The sequence below is a fragment of the Rhizoctonia solani genome, chromosome 2, assembly GCF_016906535.1.
Source record: "Rhizoctonia solani chromosome 2, complete sequence".
Lineage (NCBI taxonomy): Eukaryota > Fungi > Basidiomycota > Agaricomycetes > Cantharellales > Ceratobasidiaceae > Rhizoctonia > Rhizoctonia solani.
In genome coordinates, this window is record NC_057371.1 from 2,102,329 (window position 1) to 2,122,089 (window position 19,761).

The window sequence follows — 19,761 nt, forward strand, 5'->3', positions numbered from 1 at the left end:
GCACCCAGCCACGAAATATATACTATTCCTATTTTCATCTACGAAAGTTAATATTGATTGTAGGACCGAGAGACGAGAGAGGAAGCAATACAGTTAGTGTGGGATGAGATTGACCGATAACAAACAAAATCAGAAAAAGAAAACTAGAAAAAACATCACACAAGAACAAAGCAAAGACAAAACCCCGGGGCCGAGATAAGAAAAGAAAACTAAACCGATAGTAGTGTAATGCCCTTCATGCCTCGGTAGCTACGGTGACCTCCGACGCGAGCGGTGGCGGAGGGGCCAGCCGAACCGCCATGACCTTATCGTCCGATGCAAGTATGATCTCGTCTCTCTCTTGTGTCCGCTTCTTCGCGGCTTGCTGCGCGTACATATTCATGTGGTGCGGAGGCCCGTATCCAGGTGGTTGACCGTACCCAGGCGGTTGACCGTACCCAGGTGGTTGGCCGTATTGGCCATACGGAATCTGGCCACTATGAGGGTGAGGATATCCAAACTGTGCTTGGTACTGAGACTGAGGAATGCCGGACGTGCTGCTCCGTGTCGACGATGCGGAGCTCATGTTCGAGTTCGTGACTGATGGCTGAGTATCTGCGAATAGCAGACGAAGGTTGTTCCCACGAATGACCTGGACAAGTGCACCGTCCTCCACATGCCGGATCTCAATGAACGTTGGATCAAACGCCATCACGTACGGATAGTGAAGTGCTAGCATCCCACCCGTCAGCCATGCCCATCGAATGGTATGAAAAAACTCACCAAACCCAGTAGGGCTTCCTTCCCAATAAATTACCATTTCCTTCTTCGACCTCCACCCACTCTTGTTCACATAAAACGCAAACTCTGTTCGGTCGTCAGCTGACCATGTACGCTCTACCCAAAAACGTTCATATTTACCAGTATAGCACAGCAAAAACTCCCCATCTATCCGATATATACTCAGTGGGCGTACATCCTCGCGACGCTGTACAAAATCGAGAGATACGTCCACAGGGTCCAGCAGGACCTGGGTATCCAGCGTTTCAAGGTCGACAATTTCGAAGCCCTTGGGACACGCAACGCACAGCTTGGTTTTGAGGAAATGGATGGAATGGGATTCAGTCGGAATGTAAAACTCCTGCAAGACGATGTGAGCTATTGTACTAAAGTACGAATATTCAACGCACCTTGAACACCTTTAATGTATCATTTCCTCCCTGTAGTAACTTCTTGAACGTCGGCTTGTTTTTCCCACGTATCGCATGATCAATCGGCTCGAGCGTCTTGATCGTACTACTCAACGAGCTCGCCTTGACAACACATACCAAAGTTCGACCGAGGCAGTATCCGGCCTTGAAGAACGACGTATGCGATGCGATTCGTTTCGCCCGTTTCATCGGATCGTCAAGCTCGAATGCATCCAGAGGGAAAGTAATCACTGATCGTTCTATATGTTTATAACGATTGAGCGACGATAACTTGGAAATCAGTCAATAAAACTCACCAGAGAGTACAATCAGCAATTGGTAGTCCTCGAGTATATCGATCTGTTGCACATCCGGCAATTCTAAGTGTCTCACAGGCTTTCCGACCTCCCCATGCAGCGACTGGAAGTACACGCCATCGTCCGTCCCATATGCTATCCGTCGGCCATAGTCTACTTTTTGATCAGCCATCGAATCTCCTCATGGGATAGCTTTGTGCTACTCACCGTATGGAACTGCGCAGTTGACTTTGACAGCGTCTTTGAACACTCCTTCGCTCAGCGAATAGGTGTCGAATATCCTACTACGTCCGCGCATCGCGTCTTGCTGAGTGGTGATCTGCTCGACCCATTTCTTACGCGCGACGAATGTGGGGGCCCATAGTGTGAGTGTATACTTCCAAGCTCATCAGCTCTATTCCAAAACATCGGACGGAGTACGGCCACTCACACCCTTTTTACCGAGGTACGAGAACGTTAGCTGATATCCGCTCTTTTGCGAGTCTGGTCTAGTAGAGGGAGCTGGAGGTGGAGTACCGTTAACAGAAGTACCATTTGGGGTAGGTCGGATAAGGGTCGTACGTGGTCGAGAAGCACGGGTTGTGCTTTCGTCTGGTATAGTTACGACGAGTAGTTCAAGTGGGATCGGCTGGTAGATGTGGTTAGCGCTCGAGTCCATAGTTTACTAAAACGGATATAGTCAAATCAGGCCCTGGCATCCAGGCACGGCTATGGAGCCGATTTTCTTGCACCCCGACATTTAAAAACTACTTACTCGTTTATAAACTTTGAGTTGCTCGTGCTTGTTGACCATCTTGCTCTTAACAATCAGAAGCGCATGGTCGAACAAGAACACCTGTAAATCGCCGTTTTCGCTCGCAGAACCCCCACGACGCTTGAGCGGGCCCTTGTAGACCAATTGGCGTTGCTCATCCTTAAGTTTCAGATCCTACAAAGTAAACTGGGTAAGACCAAGGCGCAACCAAGATAGACTTCGGCATAGACCCGGCACGAGGGAATATAAGCTCACCGCTTCTTCTCCCGGTCTGAATATCAGTCCCTTGTCCAACTGCAGCAAGTTGAATCTGTTCTCCGTGCGTCCGCTCTCTTCATTTACCCTGGCCAGGAACTCGCGCACCTTAGCGACTGCCTTGGGAATCGCAACTCGATCTACATTTCCTTCGGGAGTGTGCTTGAGTACGACCTCTAATAAGAGCGGGTAACGTGCTAAGCGCGTGGTTGGCTTGGTTAGGTATCCGTTTAGCTCCAGCTTTCGACTCTCCGGTAGTCGTTCGACCGTCTCTACAAACGCTGCAAATGCTGGGTTGGTCGACTTTTCCTTCTCGAACTCGTGTTTTCCGTACAACTGATGCTTGCCGTATTGCACGAATGGCTCAAAATGGTACACCATTTCTAAGAAAATGTCCCCAATCGTTTCAACGACCGAGTATGCTTTTTGCCGCTTGGTCAGCAGTTCGCGGAGACGGTGATTGACATCCAAGATATCTTCGACGTTCCAAAAGACCTGCGTCACAAAGTCCTGACGTCGGCTTTCAGGTATCACGTCGCCTGTTCGCAGAGGCTCCATCCAACGCTACGAGGTCTCGTGTGAGATGGGGGAAAATGGTAGCGACACGATAGCTTACGTCTCGGAGGTATTCCAGGTCTTGCACAAAGTCACGTTCGGTGTATATCACCTCGTTGATTGCCTCCTGGCGCTTTTTCTCCTGATCACTCACGCTATCAACAACCTCTTGCGGCACCGAGTGTATCCATAATTGTCCGGGTTCCTTCGCACCAAGATCTCAGCCCCATACTCCGCCCGAGAAATTTGAGACACACCTTCAGCCCATGATCAATCAGACTCTCTTTGCTCGAATTTCCCTTGATTAGCCGGGCGGGGAGGCTAGATGTACTTCCCGCATTAATCGTCGTTCCGCTCAAGTTTGTAATGAGATTAGCAGCGGCATTTGCCACCTGGGGCCGGTGTGATGGCTGGCGATGAAGCTGCTCGATTCGCCTTGGACACCCGAGACTGTAGCACACTCTGTCCCTGCTGCAAGTCGGCGAATAACAATCGGTTAGAAGCGTAAACACGCCTGAAGGGAGCGGGATTGAATCTTCCCCCTCGACTGTGTTTGCGCCCGTATTGACTGAGCCGGTCCCAGATCCGGATCCCATAGCAGGACTAATCAGACCCGGACGAATAGGTGTAGAATCACCATCCTCTCCTGCCCCTTCGACTTCCCACGAGGAAACCGTCCGTGGGCCTGAAAATTGGTATATCTCGGCGGGCGAGTCGCGTAAACGGTGATCGTATGTAACATCATGGAAGAATTTTTGGGCATCTAAGGCGCGCCCAAGCAACAAAGCAAGGTTTCGATCCGAGGTCTTGATAATGTGCGCAATAAGGTCGACAGCCTCACGTCCATCAAACGCAGCGGGGTAGAGCAGGCCGTCTTTAACATGATCACCAGGGAGATACGTTGACGGAATGCATCAGCGACGCGGGAGAGCAATGCCGGGTATACAAGCGGACGCTTGCGGGAGCCATGATGTTGAGGTCGCGCAGTAGAGGCAGGGGGACGTGCGGTACTTGCAGAGGCAGACATGGACCGAATCCGATCAGACGGACCAGCGTTACCAATTGAACCGGTGTATGTGTGACCACGCCGGCCGATGCTGCCCGTGTTGGTCCCAACCGGTACAGTCCGCACGCTTTCGATGGACCGGCGCGAGGCTGAGGGATTTAGACTGACAGGGGCGTTAGAAATGGGAGGGGAAGGGGATGTCGAGGAAGAAGGATAGTATGACAATTGTGTGTCTCCAGTTGTATGTGCAGCCGGACTTGCCTGTGCAGCAAGGGTCGTGTTTAGGTGCATGAGTTGGGGTCGCTGAGTGGAGGTCTGGGAAGGTGAGGCGTGAGGCGGTGATTGGCTGGGCAGGTAGAAACTATGGCGAGAGCTGAGTACAGAACCATGGTCACTGCGCACGTCATCGTCGCGGTACTCGGCCGATTTGTCCCATGGACCGCTCATTGGAGGGTCGGGGGTTACTTCGACCATGGGCAATTCGAATGGGCGCGAGATATGGGGTGTTCTTTGGTACTGAGCTTGGTATGCCTGGGCCGGTGTCAATCCTTGCTGAGTGAGTCGCTCAATCTCCGGATTTGGCACATCCTCGTGCAGCGGGCGTGGAGGTATGATCCCCACTGGATACCCGCCGCCCCCGCTCAACATACTTCGCGGCCTCGGTGCCGGAGCCGCTCGTGGTCCATACATCGGAGCTGGTGGAGGTGGCTGTGGCGCATATTGTTGGTGCATGTAATGTGCCTGTCCATGTGAAGGCGAGTGTTGCGGCGGTGGTTGTGGGTAATATTGAGTCCCAGGTGGGTACGGCTGGTATTGGCTATAGTAGCCATATGGAGCATATTGCGTCTGCTCTCCCCCGTTTTGTTCATACGCTCGGGGTGGTCGAGGAGCGCTCCGGCTTCCGAATATCTCTCCGTACGCTGTCGCCCGGCGTTGGCCCGACTCCATCCCGCAATGTCGAGGTCAAGCAACGAAGCAAATGTATCACGTGACACTAGTCGTGCACGTGATGTGTTAGCCTTTATATCATCTATGCAATTGCAAGCTTTCCTTGGCGGACAAGCGAGCGACGCACCTTCCACTTACTTGCGCTGGACCGTCGACAAGGACGATCGCTCATTCGTCAGTGGTGGTAGACTTTCTAAGGTCAATGTACGTAGTAACAGAGTCAACTCACCGCGTGGTCGTCAGTCATACGTCATCCCCCAACTCGCATTTTTCTTTTTCCCCAGCTTGTGCCGCTTCCCACAAATTCTGATCCGGGATAAAGGAGGCAAAGCGCGCAACGCAGGCGCAAGACCTCTCTATTCGCATAAACCCACGTCATCCTCGCATTCACTCTTCGCAAGTAACCAAATTGGCTTTAGCTCGCAACCTATCCCGCTGCAAAATTTATCCGGACCGCCTCGGACAAATAACCGTTGAATGTTTACACATGAGATTTTCCCTCCAGGAGCACGAGGGTCTGCATGCACATAAGTTACGAATTCGACAATAAAAACTAATATTTCTAAATTCGGTGGTGACACAAATGTAATTAATTGGATCGCTGTGCCTTCCAGTTTGAATGTCGATTGTCGGGGTATGAAACCTGTCGTTTACTCGAACCAAATAATCCCAATCAAACTCGGCGGGCGCATGGTTATATGCCCCTTTTCAATTTTCGCCAACCATAGACGTCTGTATATATGAATATGAACATGCGCATTCGGTCAAACACGCCTATATAGAGCGTCGACCATTAGTCTCGGCATATGTTTAACGATTTCCGATCGCGTATCTCGACATACTCATTCGTCGCATCGAGGCTAAACAGCAGACAGGGGCACTGCGCATTCAAGATAGACTCACAACAACGAACCGACCGCAGTACGATCGTTAAAAATTATTTCGCTTAATACGGAGGTCCTGGCTCAGCCCAATCGCATCTATGGTGATCTTTCTTAATTTTCAGTCGGAACTGAAACGCGGGCCATAGGGGTCATAATGCTCAAGAGAACATCCTTATTGTTGCTTACAATCCAAAGCTATGGGAGGTTAGGCTAGGCATAGTTGAGACCGTTGACCAGCGCGTACAGTAGCATCAGTCTTTCTTAGTAAATAAGCAGAGTGGATCTGGTTCATTAACCCTATGGAGTTTTGGAAAATTAATTGCCGCGACCAGTAAAATTTGTTTAAGATAAAATAGATCCACCTATTCGGTTCACTTGTACGACGGGCAGCTGAATGCCATATAAGTGCGACAATGTTAATTATGGCTTAATAAAAACTGTACGCAACAACAAATTCTAAGACCTACTTGGATAGCTCCACCCTTACCTAACGTACGCATTAAATGTGGCACTGTAGCGTGTTGAACATCCATTGAAAATCTGCCACACCTCTTGTGGTTCTATCCTGTTAGTATTGATCCGCATTTCAACCCGAGCATTTACGCACCATCTGATCAAAGCACCACGTCGCGATCCGAATTGCTTATAGACACGCGCCAGATGATATAGCATTCTTCGCAAATCACAAGAATGCTAGAAGAGGGTATTGATCCCCAAGCTGAGGGCTGTAAAGACTGACTCATATATATAGGGTCCAGTTAGCTGACAAGGGTGCCATGGCTTGAATCTCGCTTTCTACACGCCGCCTCGTTGTGGGGCCTTTTAGGCTAGAATAAGCCTCGTGCTGTTGATCGACAACTATTGGTTGTCACTCGCTGACATTGTCAAATACAAGTTTAATAGATTTATGTCTCAAACTCGGGTGTGGAAGCATCACCGTGACAGCTGACATCGCATACATCTTGTCTTGTTGCCTTTTTGTTACAAATCCGGAACTCGAGACTTGATTAGATCCCCAAATTGCGGCGCCGCATACGGTGCGAAGCAGGCAAGTCTCGAGGCGGAGGAGGTGCGGCTGAACCTCGTGATTAACACGAACAGATATTGAGATTCAGAATGCGCAGAGCAACTCGAGTCTAGACCGGTACCATAACACAAGTTCCTAGGCCTATTACAAAACTTCCGAACACCATGCTCACGATTTTTTTTTACTTCGAGGTTGAAATTCGAAGCTCCTAGCCCCCGATTCCAAAGAAAACCCAGAGCCCAGCCAAATTATAGTTATAGGGGGTGGTGGTTCGCGCGATTATTGAATAATAATGGGGTCATGTAAAGCCCACACTCCCGCTCTTTTTCTTTCTCGCTTCAGCGAAGTCTTGGGCTTTGTGGAAGCGCAATATCCAAAGGCAAGCAAACGGTGCCCCGCTTTCACAAGCCCTTGGTTACGAAATATGGCACCATTTGGGAGTTACCAGCGGCCCCCTAGCTTACTCCATGATCTAAAACCTGGGTGCATTCGGGTCTTGGGGCTCCATGCTTCGTAATGGTGGGGCCAGCAGTGAAACAGGCTGCCAGATGATGTTATTCCCATCTACTACGCTTGCATGAATTCGTGACTCGATCGTTTGTAACTAAACAATAGAAGCATTTCGAGCCTATGCACAATAAAAATATCCTACGAAACGTGGTGCATTTTAAGCGACAGAGTTGGTGTACTACTCCAAAATGCTGGCCACATACAAAAGTCGGAGTATATGCACCCAAGGGTTCTACCTTGTGGATCTTTTGTAAGAATGACAAAGATATCCATCCATTCATGGACACGTAATACAGTCATACTTCTGGTGATTGTACACTTGCAATTGAGACCACGGACTTTTGTAACAGGGCGGTATGATGTGGCGCACATCAAAACCGGCCAAATGAATCTTACAAGTTTGGTAGCGCTCGTTGACTCGTTCCCGCCGGTACCAAATACAGACCAAGAGAAGCCTTGAGTCAGCCTCGAGGCATCCGTTGTTAGTGTAATAATAAGCCAGATGTCTTTTGTCACGGTGACGACAGCAGTGTTCAGGTTGTTCGGTGAGTGTTCAATCGATTGTCAGGCGAGCATAATAATTGGCGTCTAAGTGATGTGCGGTACTTCCCCCACGGAGAAAGGTCTAAGAAAAGGGCCACACGTATAGCACAGCGGCACCCCCTACACGCGGCAGAACCACTCTCAATTCACATAAGTGCCAAATACAGTACAACCCGGAGTTAAAGTGCCTCATTGCCGGGCTATGCCTCACTTAATGTATGTTTCATTATAACTGAAGCGATCAGCTAACACGGGTTACGTTGCACACTTTCAGATCTGAAACGTCTCAGATAAGAAGGGAAAAGCGTTATGCTTCAGGCTGAAGCGTTCAGCCCATGATGAAGACGCAAACAAGTCACGTGATAGGGCGGAGGGCGGGGTTTATTGACCCTCGCTTGTTTCATTCAGGGCATATCTCTTTGATTCAGACATCGTATCTGTAATCTCCAGCGCCAATATGGTCGGGCGAGAGCTATTCGTTCAATAATGTTTACTAATATATACCACCAACATTGATAAACGGCGGGTGCGGTGTCGGGGTATGAACCGACCGGGTCGCAACCTGTTTCAATCCTACCTGTGTAGACGGGTTCGAATCAACGGATAAGCAGCATCATGTGTCGAGAGCGAGGAATGGGGGATAAGTTGATGTGCGTCAATGTCGTGCGCTGGCAACGTGTAGGGCACTGCACCGATCAAACTGGGTAACTATATCTTTTGAAGTGCTCGATAGCTGACTGCATTGCACTCACCGCGAATTCGCTCTCCACTCTCAGCTCTTCACTTCCACATGTCTACGGCCTATCTCTCAAGTCCTATTTCTCCTGTTACCTCTCAATTAGGGCGACTAGCATTACTTCCCAAGAGCACAGATGACCGTAATTCCAATTACCAGTCTATATCGGGGTTGGATGAAGCTCGGACAAATGGGGAGTCCTGGGACTCTTGGGGGGATCGAGATGTTCTGAAAACGGTTCAAAGCATGATAGGTAATTTAGCGCTGGATTTTGCCCACCTGTGCACACTTAAAATTGTGTAATCCACTAGATTATCTGGCCTGGCATTCGAAACCCAACCACGGTCGTTCGACCGAAATAGAACATAGAGCCCCTGTTGCCAAAGGTGCGGATGTGACGAAACCCTTTCAACTTCGAGCACCTCAGGTAAATAGTTGAAGATTCACATTTTGATTCATCAGTGGCTGACCCAACATGAATCAGAGCAAGCAGAGGCGATCTTCCAATGATCGACGCTATGTTCATCCCCCGGCATCGAGAAAAAGTACGCATACATTTATTACAGAGAATTAATCTCGCTGAGCTCTTTTTACAGAGTACTTTGTTGTATTCCCCTGTATTTATTCGATCGATCAAGACCGAATCATCTGCCGGCTCGACGAAAATTTCCAGCAACACCCAGTTATATCTCGACCGATGCAGATAAAAACAATCTTGAGCTTACAAGGGATGGAATATTGTCTCGATGAGAGCGGAGATTTGTGGTACAAAATCGACCGTGATTGGATCAAGGAGACGTTCTACACGGAGATAAATTGCGCCCTGATGGAGGTAAAGAGGTGTATTGAGAGTAGTAAGGGATATTTTTAAGATATCAGCCAGCAGAGTCACTAATAATGAGGATAGACAATCTTCCATGTGTTCCTGGGAGTTCATGGATTCCCTCTTCTCCGAGCGACTGTTCTTTCGGAAACACTTCTAGTGGACCAAGCAGCCCAACGCTTAGCACCGGATCCAATGAGCTACATGTTCTACCTCAACTTGGTCAAAATCCGGACCAAGCAGAGATCGATAACTGGTTCCAAAAGCTAAAGCGTTGTCGTGCGGTACAGGCAAAGGCTGGACATCGACTCCAAGAAGTTCGATGCCCTCTCCTGACATGCGCCAAAGTTCAGCGGCGTCCCCAAGCACTGAGAGATCACCTCTACTTCCACTTTGGCATTAAACGTGAGTGATCTAGGAACAAGACAACCAGGGCGATGTTAATCGTTTGATTGTACAGCATACAAATGTCAATTTGGGTGCCAACAAGCTTTCGAGACGAAGGCTAATATGGAACGGCATACCGATACGTGCCCGATTCGATGGGGAGCGCAGTAGATATACCCGTTCAGTTCATACCTTTAGATATTCAAAATATATCTCGTAGTTGTTTCTGTTTTAGTCAGGCTTTGAATCCGGTCCTCGCGTGACTGCGCCGCCCTGGTGTTAGTCCATCTCTTTGTAGTGATTTCTCCGCATGTACAGCGTTCTGATTTTCATTCTGATTTTTTGTTCACAGCTTTGATTTCGTATTGTGTTTTTGATAGTTTTAATGAACGGAGATTCTTGTAATAACACGGGTAAAAGTTGTGCCTGTATGCGCGTATAAGGCCTGCAACTGCTCTGCTTATGTATATCCCCAGAGCCTAGGTAAGTCATTAGCCTCGCATTTTGTGTGTGAGATAAGTGAGTGAACGAAAGTTTATTGCAGTAAAGATACCAAAGGTTTGGCTTTCCTACGGTCATAATTTCATTTAAAGCTGCCAAATACCAAAAGCTACTTAAAACCCAAGTACTGCATTCGCACGCTGCAGAACCTTCCTCTCACCCTCCATCATTCCATCGCTCTCAGTGAACTTCTCCAAACCCATTGCTCGTCTAGCGAGAGACCCTTTGACATCACCGATGCTTCCCTTTTGAGGTCCTACGAATGTGGACTCGCCGCTTCCCCCAGGGAAGTCAGGCGCAGGACACCCAGAGGCAAGTGTACTTCTTTGGGAAACCAGGTATTGTGCATTATGAGTGGTCAGAGGTACGGCCGGTATATAGAGCACGGAGGAATCGCCTTTTCCCGCATGCTTGGACTCGACGGCGTGAATTCCATCTGTGTATATGATAAATTAAAATAACGTAGCTGTGAACAAAAAAGCCGGCGGACTTACCACAATGCCAGAGGACCATGTCACCAGGCTTTACTGGTCGCATGCTAACCATTCCACCCTTATCCAACATTAGATGGGGGTGAGTAATGGCATTGAGCTCCTGCCCAGAACCTGGGACCGCACCAGGGAACTCTGTGTTCTCAAGATCCATCATCCAATTACTCGGACTGAGCTCATCGAGAGAAGGTGAACTAGTTAAAATGGGCACACATGGCCGGAAGAATGGTCGCATAATCACGTATGCAACCGATTCCCGTAGTAGTGGATAGGTCCGAAGAGTTCCTTCATTTGGACCGGTTGCTGAAAGTGCAAGCCACCCTTGGAACCCACGAAGTACACTGCACTATTGAGTATATGCGCTTAATCAATATGGTTGTGGTGGCGCAAAGCACAAGTTCGTACCTGATTGGGAGCATGGTAGAGATCAGAGTTGGCATTTAGCCGTGGGCTGATCTTGAAAGGGTCGAAATCTCGCCAGTTTCCAGCAAGAATATCTGAATAACATTTGCGATACTCAAGATCTTCCCATCTAAGAATTTAAGTTCGTCATAAGGATGATGTCTGTTTGTTCACATTATTTGACATACCGTTCTAAACCACCCCCGTCGATATGTGCTACGAATATAGAATTAGGTGTGGATGGTATGTATACCCAGAAGATCGAGAGACTTACGCCCAAGGGCAAATTTTGCATCTCCTGGAAGCCTGATTCGCAAGCGGTCAGCGTACGAAAGTGGAGTCGACAAGGACACTTCGTCTTCTGGCGCCGCTGTGAACAAGGAAAGTGCGGCCTGCGTTGTCTTCAACAAATTAGGATGTGAGCGGGCCAGAACTTGTGGACGGGACCTGGATGAAATCCCATGAGTGATCAGTCGAGGCTGTGGAAGAAAACAAACCAATAGAGTTCAAAGACCTGCTTGTTGTCCGCAGGGAAACCTGTGATTGAATACGTTGATCATAATGTAGTAAAAACGTCGGAATTCGGTACAACACTTACCCTTCACCTGGGGATTCTCCTTGACATATTCTAGGATTTGTTTTTTCCATTCCAGTGCCTCTACGTCGTCCACCACATCCCTTACTACGACCGAGCCCCTCTTTCGAACTCCCGCTTGCCAACTTTTGCTGCCCTTTTCAATTTCTGCGTAACTGACTTCGGGTATCGTTTCATTCCCCTTTGCCTGTAACTCGGCAACGCCTTCTCGTAGTGCATTCAATAAGTCGATCCAACCAGCCACAAGACGGTCGCGAGCTTCTGTGGTAGAAATAAGCTCTTTTTTGAGCTGAGAGAATCGAGGTGGGAGTGCCTCATGCACAGCGCCTGAAAGTGAGGGGAAAATAGCGGAGATATCGCCCTCTTGTTTCTGGCCACGGCTAGGTTCAGAATGGATTTCAGTAGCCAAACAGCGTCGAGCCAGAGATATTCTGAGACGCTGTGAAAGGCATAGGGTCGAACGTGCGGAAGCAAGACTGCGTAGCATAGCCGCACAATTAATATTGAGAGCAATACTGGAGACGAAGTGGAATAAGTGTAGGGCCTTTCCAGAGGAAACCAGTACCCGCAAGATCTGATATAGTGGGGGATTGTTGATGTCATGGTCAGTTTGTACACACTTGCGGTCTGATGACCTTCCATAGCCACCAAATGGCAAATATCCGGCCCTAAGTCCCTACCCGATCTAGATAATTTATATCCGGCAACAAACTCGACCCTGAAACATAGTAGTGTCGGCTACTGGTCTTCAATGGCGGACACGTCCAAGTCGTACAACGTATAACCAGAAGCTATCTAGCAATCCCTGAGTCTATATTCGAACTATATGGTCTCAAAGAAGACACACTGGTTAGAATGTGTTCTGGCGAGGATGATATTTTTGAGTTCGCTTAGACTTATGGCGAAAGTGTTCTTATCAGAAGGTCGGGTGATTTAATTTGGTGGCACCCACAAAATCCAACTAAAACTCCGAGTGGACAGCAAAACCCGTTCCGTGGGTATGTTCTCATACAGTAGTGGGATATACTAGGAAAGCGTTGCAAGAGTTCTAGTATCTCCCGAGTCTTCCAGGCGGGCCACTATGCTCGTCATTGGCCTGGGCCCAGCTAGTCCAACGCTTGTCCAAGTCCAGTATAGATACAGTATTTGGTTGTCATGATACACCTCCAATGCGAACAAAAAATCAACCCAATAAGCTCAAGCACCGGTTTTCCGAATAGCGGGAAGAATGGACAGGACAGCTCTAGCAAGAAATATGGACACATGATGTATATCATCCAACCAGTATTGACAAAGGTTAATTTTCTTTGCTAATCGTGAGGAAGCCCGATTTCAGTAATTGGTCTGATAAGAAGCGGTCGGACTGACTACTGAAAGCACTCGATGATCCAATACAATCAGGAGTATACATAACATTCGGTTCGTCTTCTTTATTGGAACTTATAGCAGGGCTATTGGTACGTAAAATTAGATATATTGCGTCAGCTACTGAAACCGTATGCACCCCATCTGTTTGTACACGGGACAAATCAGAACCGCTGAACCGTGCAGCGCGCGAGATAGCGAGCAAGAACCAATCGAACGATATCTAGAGACTGAAGTGCTTCCGTTTCGGCTGTGTTTCCCTTGCCTCGCATTGTTATTCGTGCAAGAACTTCTAGATAGTCTGAGCCAGCTCCGAGTGCCGCCTGGGTGTAGATGTTTTGGAGGTATCGGAGCAATTCGTATGCATCATCGGTCGTGATAAGCAGCTCCTCATCCGAACCTAGAAAAAATAAGTTTGATAAAGCCGCTAGTTGCTATAATGAGCACTGACCTTCGAGCAAACTCGCAGCGTCAAGTAATACCACAGCTTGCCAGGCTCTTGGAACGATCGACCTATCCAACATGCGCACCAATAGGCGTACAGCTTCTCCCTTTGCACCGTCCTCCGAAAATGTGTGAAAGTCGGCGAATCGAGCAACAAATTGAAGCCGAGCAGAAATTGGGTCCGTGGCATTAACTCTCATGTACCTTGCGGGAATTTGAGCTACGTGTTTTACAAATGCTGCCGAGCCTAAGACCAGGGGCGTTAGCGCCAGCTGCATAAACAGTAGTAGGGTAGTAAACAAACTCGCCATTTTGAACATATTCCTCGAGAAGAAGTGTCGCAATACGCCCCACCCCTCGTACATCCTGGGCAAACGCAGAATAGGATATCGCTAGCCCATAGCTTTTTGTCCGAGTCAAGTGTTGAGCCACAATCTAACGGATGTTTCAGTCGGAGACCACACGTGGATCAACTCGAGACAAACCTTGCAGATCTCACGCGACTCGTCGCGTAATGCGAATTGATCACATACACTGAGCAATTTATCAACGCGATCGCATCCCTCCCACATCCCCGCGTCCACTATGCGTGGAGCAAGGGGCAGCCCTTGATCGTCTACTCCCAGGGATTTGAGCCGAGATAAGGACTTTTCTGAAACCTTGGGATCTGTCTATAGTATTTGCACGTTAGTCAATCGTTCCTTAAGTCAAGTTGAAGAAAAAGGTGGGGCGATAACTACCCGGGAGCTTCAAACACAGACTCACGGGAGGTGGTATAACCGGAATATGGCAAATCACGGCCGCAATCCGCTCTCGGCCAATAGCACCGCACCGTCCCATATATTCTAGTTCGATCTCGAACAGAGTTGGATCAGAATGAAGATGTTCGGCGTAGGATAGCACGAAATGATCTCGAATGCTCATTCCATAGCTAAATTCATGTGGCTATGTGTCAGTAGAGAACAACGAACTCTGTGCCAATCTCTGAACGCACGTCTGGGCAATCTCGTCTTGTGGGTCCAATGTTTCTACCTTTTCAAAAATATCCGCGAGATGTGCAGCCAACCATGGGTCGACTTGTGCAGCGATTTCCAATGCCTGCAAGGGAACATGAATTGCATGTACTCTCTTTTTTTGGTTCACTTACCTCCAATTCCTCCATAGCAAGTATAGCTCGGTGCAGCTCCTGTACAGGCACGGTTGGGTCCGGAGGCATCTCCTCCGCAACCCTCTCCACAACCTTAGCCAATTGCGTTCGCTTCAGCCCGACATCAACCCAAACACCCCAGACGCCAATCACTTCACGGAACCCCCAACCATCTTCCACAGCCTCGTTACATAAGGCGAATACAACACCATCATCACCTTCGATAACTCCCAGTAACTCATCAACCCATCGTGACCACTCGTCCTCGTCGGCCTCTCCGGAATCGGTATCAACAGCCCTATCAAGAGCCATGCGAACCTCGGCTACACGCTCACGCCATCGCGAATGGGCAGCCAAGAATCCAGACTCGCGTTGAAATTCGCTGCTACGAGGATGTGTTTCAAGAACAGGAACGAGCGAGTCCCGTATAAAAGTTCGCAATACGGTACTTGGATGATTCGAAGCGACTCGGCGGAGAAATCCAAGAGCAGATGTGGAAAGTCCACGAAGAACACATTTATTTAGTGTGGGCCAGAAATCAGGATCTGACCAAGGTTCAGGTAGTGCCGAAAGCCGAATTAGCTCGGCGGTAGCGGGGACAGTATGAGATGTATTGAGCCATTGAAGTAGCTGTTCTCCTATCAGGCCATTGATCTGGCCCCCGTGTGGGGCATAAACTGTTTGAACAAGCTGCAAGGTTTCGAGTATGCTAACATATGTAGGATAGGTTGGCGGGAGTGGATCTTGTGACTGAAGACCATGTTAGCCTGGGTCCGACCTATGAGGCAAATACGCACAGCAAGTGAAGTTATCTGTTTTTTGGCATCGTTGATGTATTGTTCAATAGAACGACTATAGTAGTTGGTGATTTGCTCCTCTGATAGTCTAACACGAATTAGATAAAAGCGTGAGGTCTCAGATGACCCACTTACAACTGTGTAGCAGAGTCGTTTTTTAGAGATTTTGCGATATTTTGAATCGTTGTGAAGGTCAGATACGTATCACAGTAAAACTTAAAATCCAAACGTCAGTCTTGAGAGAATGTCGTTAGAGAATCACGAACCTCGACTGTGGACTCGGGGATGTGATCCCAAGATGCAAAGTATAATAAACTGTCAGCCGGTAGTCTCTTCTTTGTTGGAGCTTGAGGCGCTTTCTATAATATATTTGCATTTACGACTCTATGAGATATCAGGACTGACTTACCGACGACGCGTGAGCTACTATACTATTACCTCGAGGAGAAATCGAGGCGGCAAATGTATGTTGAGAGCTCTGAAAATCGTCAAGCCCTCCAACTGAGATTAAGTGCGGCTGAAGTGCAAGCGCAGACATCCTGTGGTTGGATTCCTATTTAGCCTCGGTACTACATAAAATCAGAAAATACAACCACCCTTTAGAAGCGAGTTGGCGCGTTGTTTACCTTGAGTCACGTGTCCTAGCCTGCTCACCAGCTTAGTAAGCTTAGCTTGATATTGTTGTGGTATATTGCAATAGCATATAGCCATTTAGCTCTATTTTATAATAGCGCATCGTAGGCATAGTTCTCAAGCGAGCGCTTCGGGGGGAGCCAAAAGTAGCAGCATTAATCGGGACAGGCCTCTCAGCTTTATTTGATTTAACTTTAACTCGCAATTAGGGGAATAAAGCGATCTAAGCCTGTTTTCTTGGATTCTAGTCTGAGTGCTCCCAGAGCCCCGTTATTTGATTAATAGAAACCACAACTTGTTTCGTGAGAAAAGATGAGCGCTGTGGAGTTAAAAACGATGTAAGATTGGCGGCCACTCCGGGATTGGCGGTAGGGTCCAGCCTTGCGGGCAACGTGGCTGCCCAGAGGTAAGCCGGGCACGTACTGAATATTTGACGAATTTATATATGTAGACAGGGCTGCTCATAGTTTGACTCATAGATTCAATGCCTGCGCATTTCATTCGTACTTTACTAAACCTTCTCATCCAAGTGCTACACATGATATGCTCCGCCATTCGAGGTCTAGGTAGCTCTAGTACCCCTGATCCTCCCAACGACGAGGAACGTGGCAACAACCCAGAAATTGACATCAAGAAGCCCGAGTCTACATGGAGTGATCTTGGCTATAATGACATCTATATACTCGCTCTGAACCTGCTTGGTAGGTGTCAATTGATTATATATCAGCTTTTGGTCGCTGAAGAGCGAAAAATCACAGCGACTTTACCCCAGAAACGTGCCGAAGAGCAGAAAGCTACTTCAAGCCTTATACCAGTCACGGAAGAAGAGAGGACATACCTTGTGAAGGGTTTCGTTCTCGAAAAAGCAATCGCCGACTTGCTCTTAGAACAAAGGGGTAGGCCGAGTTTATCCTTAAAACAACGGTATTTGACCCATCTCATGTGTAGTTTACTTTATACATTTCCCATCTGTCTACTGTTATGACAAGAATCACATCATATGTCGCATTGGAGAAGGGCACATGTATCACCAGGTCACAACCATACATCCAAATCCGCCGGGGCTACAAGTTGTGTTTGATATCGAAGGGGTGGAGTACTGCTTTGACTATGCTGGTGTGCTATGGAGCAAACTTGGGAGTAACTGGTTGATCGAGACAACTTACCCCGAACTACATTCCGCGCTGTCTAGAGTAGTCGAATATATCGAAGCTAGTAAGGAGTAGCTGTAACTATATGCTGGAACCACCTTAACTAATGCTTTAGGTAACCTACACATTGACCCGGGCCCAAGTTATGGATCGCCTAGTGGTGGCCCTAGCCAGAGTACCGTAAGCCAAAGTGAGATGCATAGCATGAGCACAAATACCTCTGAAGAAGAGAGCCTTCGCCCTCTCGGTCCAAATCCAGATCAGCTAGAGATTGACGAATGGATTAACCACATGAAGCAATACCGCGCTCTACGAGCCAAAGAAGGGATCCGTCTGGCCCCTATTCGTTGCCCAGTATTGACATGCGGTAAGATACAGCGACGCCCTCAGGCACTACGAGTAAGTAAACATACCAAAAAGCGATCCTTGATGTTCACTTTGCCACTCTATCGGCGCCAGGCTCATCTCTATTTCCATTTCAGCATAAAACGTAAGTTTTTTGAGGTATCACAGAGCAAATCTCCTAAAATTACTCCCTAATAGCGTATTGGTGTGATTATGGTTGCCCTATCGCATTTGAAACCGAGGCAAACAAGAACAGACACCTTGAGACTTGTGCTTTTGCACAGGGATCAAACTAAATACGACCCGTAGAGTCGTAATTGGATGATAATCACCACAATCATTCTGATTGAAGTGATAACAAGCTCTTATCTTCGAAGAGTCATGTTGCTATATTGAGGTTTCGCCGGCGAGCCCAATTGCATGAATCCGCCATGCATATACATATTTATATATGTATCAATAATATTTGGTGTTATCAAACCTATGGAAATGGACGTATTATTTTTTCGAATATGCAACACGACTATCCGGTATGCTTGAAACTGAAGAATGCAGGGTAAGAGCGCTTAGGCCACCCCGCCGGGTGTATGGTGGAAAAGCGCCGGCTTTTGGGAGGATGCAATTCTTAGATCGCTTCTGTAGGTCCTAGGTCTGGCCCTGTTTAGTAGTGCGGGCGTATGATGAATAAACACACTAGTCATATATGAGCAGCCTGCGTACTTTATGGAGCCATGTACCTACATTGAGCCCGACAGGATATCGGAGGGCGGATCTACGTGTGGACTCGGAGTTTCGAGACATAAGCAACGAGTCGAGAACGCTCGGATGCGCGCTGATTTTATCGGAGAAAGGGCAGTTAGAAACAGTGAATAAAAATCTTGCTTCAATTTGTCGCCCTGATCTCGATGGGATCCAAGTTGTTAAAAATGATGTTGCCCCTGAGCAGAGATTGGTTAGTGCAACCGCGAAATATCTCAAACGACCCTTTGCTTGAGAGAAAATTCGAAGTGGACTATTTGGATGTCCAATTTGGATAGTAAGAGTTCTAGCCGAAGCTGGATCGATGATATTCGTGTAAGTATTCTATGCCTCCGGGGAAAATAATAGTTAAAACGTTGCATACAACATCTCCTAAACTTCCAAGTCACTGGCATATTGGACGGACCCTGTAAGTAGATCATTCTTTTGAGGAGCATGCAATGTCACAGAGAAGTAAGGGCATTGAGCCTGCAAGTATTGTGCAATATAACACCCAACGCCTCAGCCTTATACTCTTGACCTCAAACTTCTCTTGCAAGGGATCCGGAGCCTGCAATATATTCAGAATTCATGTATAAATTTTTGGGCATGGATTGTGTTGTACACCACTGTAAGGTGGGTACACGCTGGTGGAGTTGGGCGCTTGAGGCCGTACTACTACAAGCGACACGTATGTAATCTAACTAAGAAGGCTATACTACTTCCGCTTAGGGCGGACTACTACTACTAACTAATGCAGAGGGGCCTTAGGCCTGGAGGTGTGGTGAGTCAAAGGGGTGGTGAGCGTCTGAGTACTACTGGGGGCCTGCTACTTAGCTGGCTGACTAATCCTCCTCAATGGATATGAGACAAGGTAAAATTGACTTGGTGTCTCCAAGCAATTTCCCTGCTGTATATATAGACAAATCTACTAACTACATGTGGTCTGTGCGTGTGTGAATAGAAGCCTACATGTGAAAAGAGAAGCGTGCTGCGGACTGCGCAGAAGCGTGGATTTCTCCTAAGCGCCCTTGGCACGGCATCTCGGCGCGGCATCTCGGCATAAATAAGCGCCGAGATCACGTGATTGAAAAACAAAAGATATCGAGTCCGTAAAAAATACTAAAATAACAGAAAAATCGTGCGATTCTGATGGTATAAGTTAGGAGGTTGTAACAGATTGCCATCAGCTTGGTGGGAACGATGATGGACCCGCTGAGTACCTACTGGGTAGACCG

The 19,761-nt window shown here is 47.9% G+C and overlaps 6 protein-coding genes across 6 annotated transcripts; 3 read left to right on the forward strand and 3 right to left on the reverse strand.

Moving 5' to 3' along the window:
* Positions 1-235: 235 nt before the first annotated feature.
* On the reverse strand, positions 236-5,004 carry RhiXN_05285 (Rho guanine nucleotide exchange factor; the record flags this gene model as incomplete). Its single annotated transcript, XM_043325101.1, has 11 exons — positions 236-711; positions 763-1,120; positions 1,170-1,429; positions 1,487-1,639; positions 1,694-1,862; positions 1,917-2,114; positions 2,241-2,414; positions 2,496-3,059; positions 3,112-3,255; positions 3,308-3,886; positions 3,940-5,004. 11 exons carry the CDS (start codon positions 5,002-5,004, stop codon positions 236-238), a joined length of 4,140 nt encoding a protein of 1,379 aa, XP_043177520.1.
* An 84-nt stretch (positions 5,005-5,088) lies between these two features.
* On the forward strand, positions 5,089-5,481 carry RhiXN_05286 (uncharacterized protein; the record flags this gene model as incomplete). The annotated part of the gene is made up of 2 exons (XM_043325102.1): positions 5,089-5,208; positions 5,248-5,481. 2 exons carry the CDS (start codon positions 5,089-5,091, stop codon positions 5,479-5,481), a joined length of 354 nt encoding a protein of 117 aa, XP_043177521.1.
* A 3,277-nt stretch (positions 5,482-8,758) lies between these two features.
* Positions 8,759-9,797, forward strand: RhiXN_05287 (uncharacterized protein; the record flags this gene model as incomplete). The annotated part of the gene is made up of 5 exons (XM_043325103.1): positions 8,759-8,957; positions 9,016-9,131; positions 9,189-9,249; positions 9,301-9,536; positions 9,612-9,797. The coding sequence occupies 5 exons, from the start codon at positions 8,759-8,761 to the stop codon at positions 9,795-9,797; spliced, it is 798 nt and encodes a 265-aa protein (XP_043177522.1).
* Positions 9,798-10,528: 731 nt separating this feature from the next.
* RhiXN_05288 (uncharacterized protein) lies at positions 10,529-12,390 on the reverse strand (the record flags this gene model as incomplete). Its single annotated transcript, XM_043325104.1, has 7 exons — positions 10,529-10,851; positions 10,910-11,252; positions 11,312-11,438; positions 11,497-11,524; positions 11,583-11,755; positions 11,806-11,845; positions 11,907-12,390. 7 exons carry the CDS (start codon positions 12,388-12,390, stop codon positions 10,529-10,531), a joined length of 1,518 nt encoding a protein of 505 aa, XP_043177523.1.
* A 1,042-nt stretch (positions 12,391-13,432) lies between these two features.
* Positions 13,433-16,194, reverse strand: RhiXN_05289 (nuclear pore complex protein Nup85; the record flags this gene model as incomplete). Its single annotated transcript, XM_043325105.1, has 12 exons — positions 13,433-13,668; positions 13,720-13,916; positions 13,946-13,959; positions 14,013-14,147; positions 14,198-14,383; positions 14,478-14,643; positions 14,707-14,810; positions 14,860-15,609; positions 15,657-15,744; positions 15,792-15,871; positions 15,923-16,015; positions 16,066-16,194. The coding sequence occupies 12 exons, from the start codon at positions 16,192-16,194 to the stop codon at positions 13,433-13,435; spliced, it is 2,178 nt and encodes a 725-aa protein (XP_043177524.1).
* Positions 16,195-16,827: 633 nt separating this feature from the next.
* Positions 16,828-18,081, forward strand: RhiXN_05290 (uncharacterized protein; the record flags this gene model as incomplete). The annotated part of the gene is made up of 6 exons (XM_043325106.1): positions 16,828-16,990; positions 17,048-17,185; positions 17,238-17,504; positions 17,556-17,839; positions 17,900-17,930; positions 17,984-18,081. 6 exons carry the CDS (start codon positions 16,828-16,830, stop codon positions 18,079-18,081), a joined length of 981 nt encoding a protein of 326 aa, XP_043177525.1.
* Positions 18,082-19,761: the final 1,680 nt, after the last annotated feature.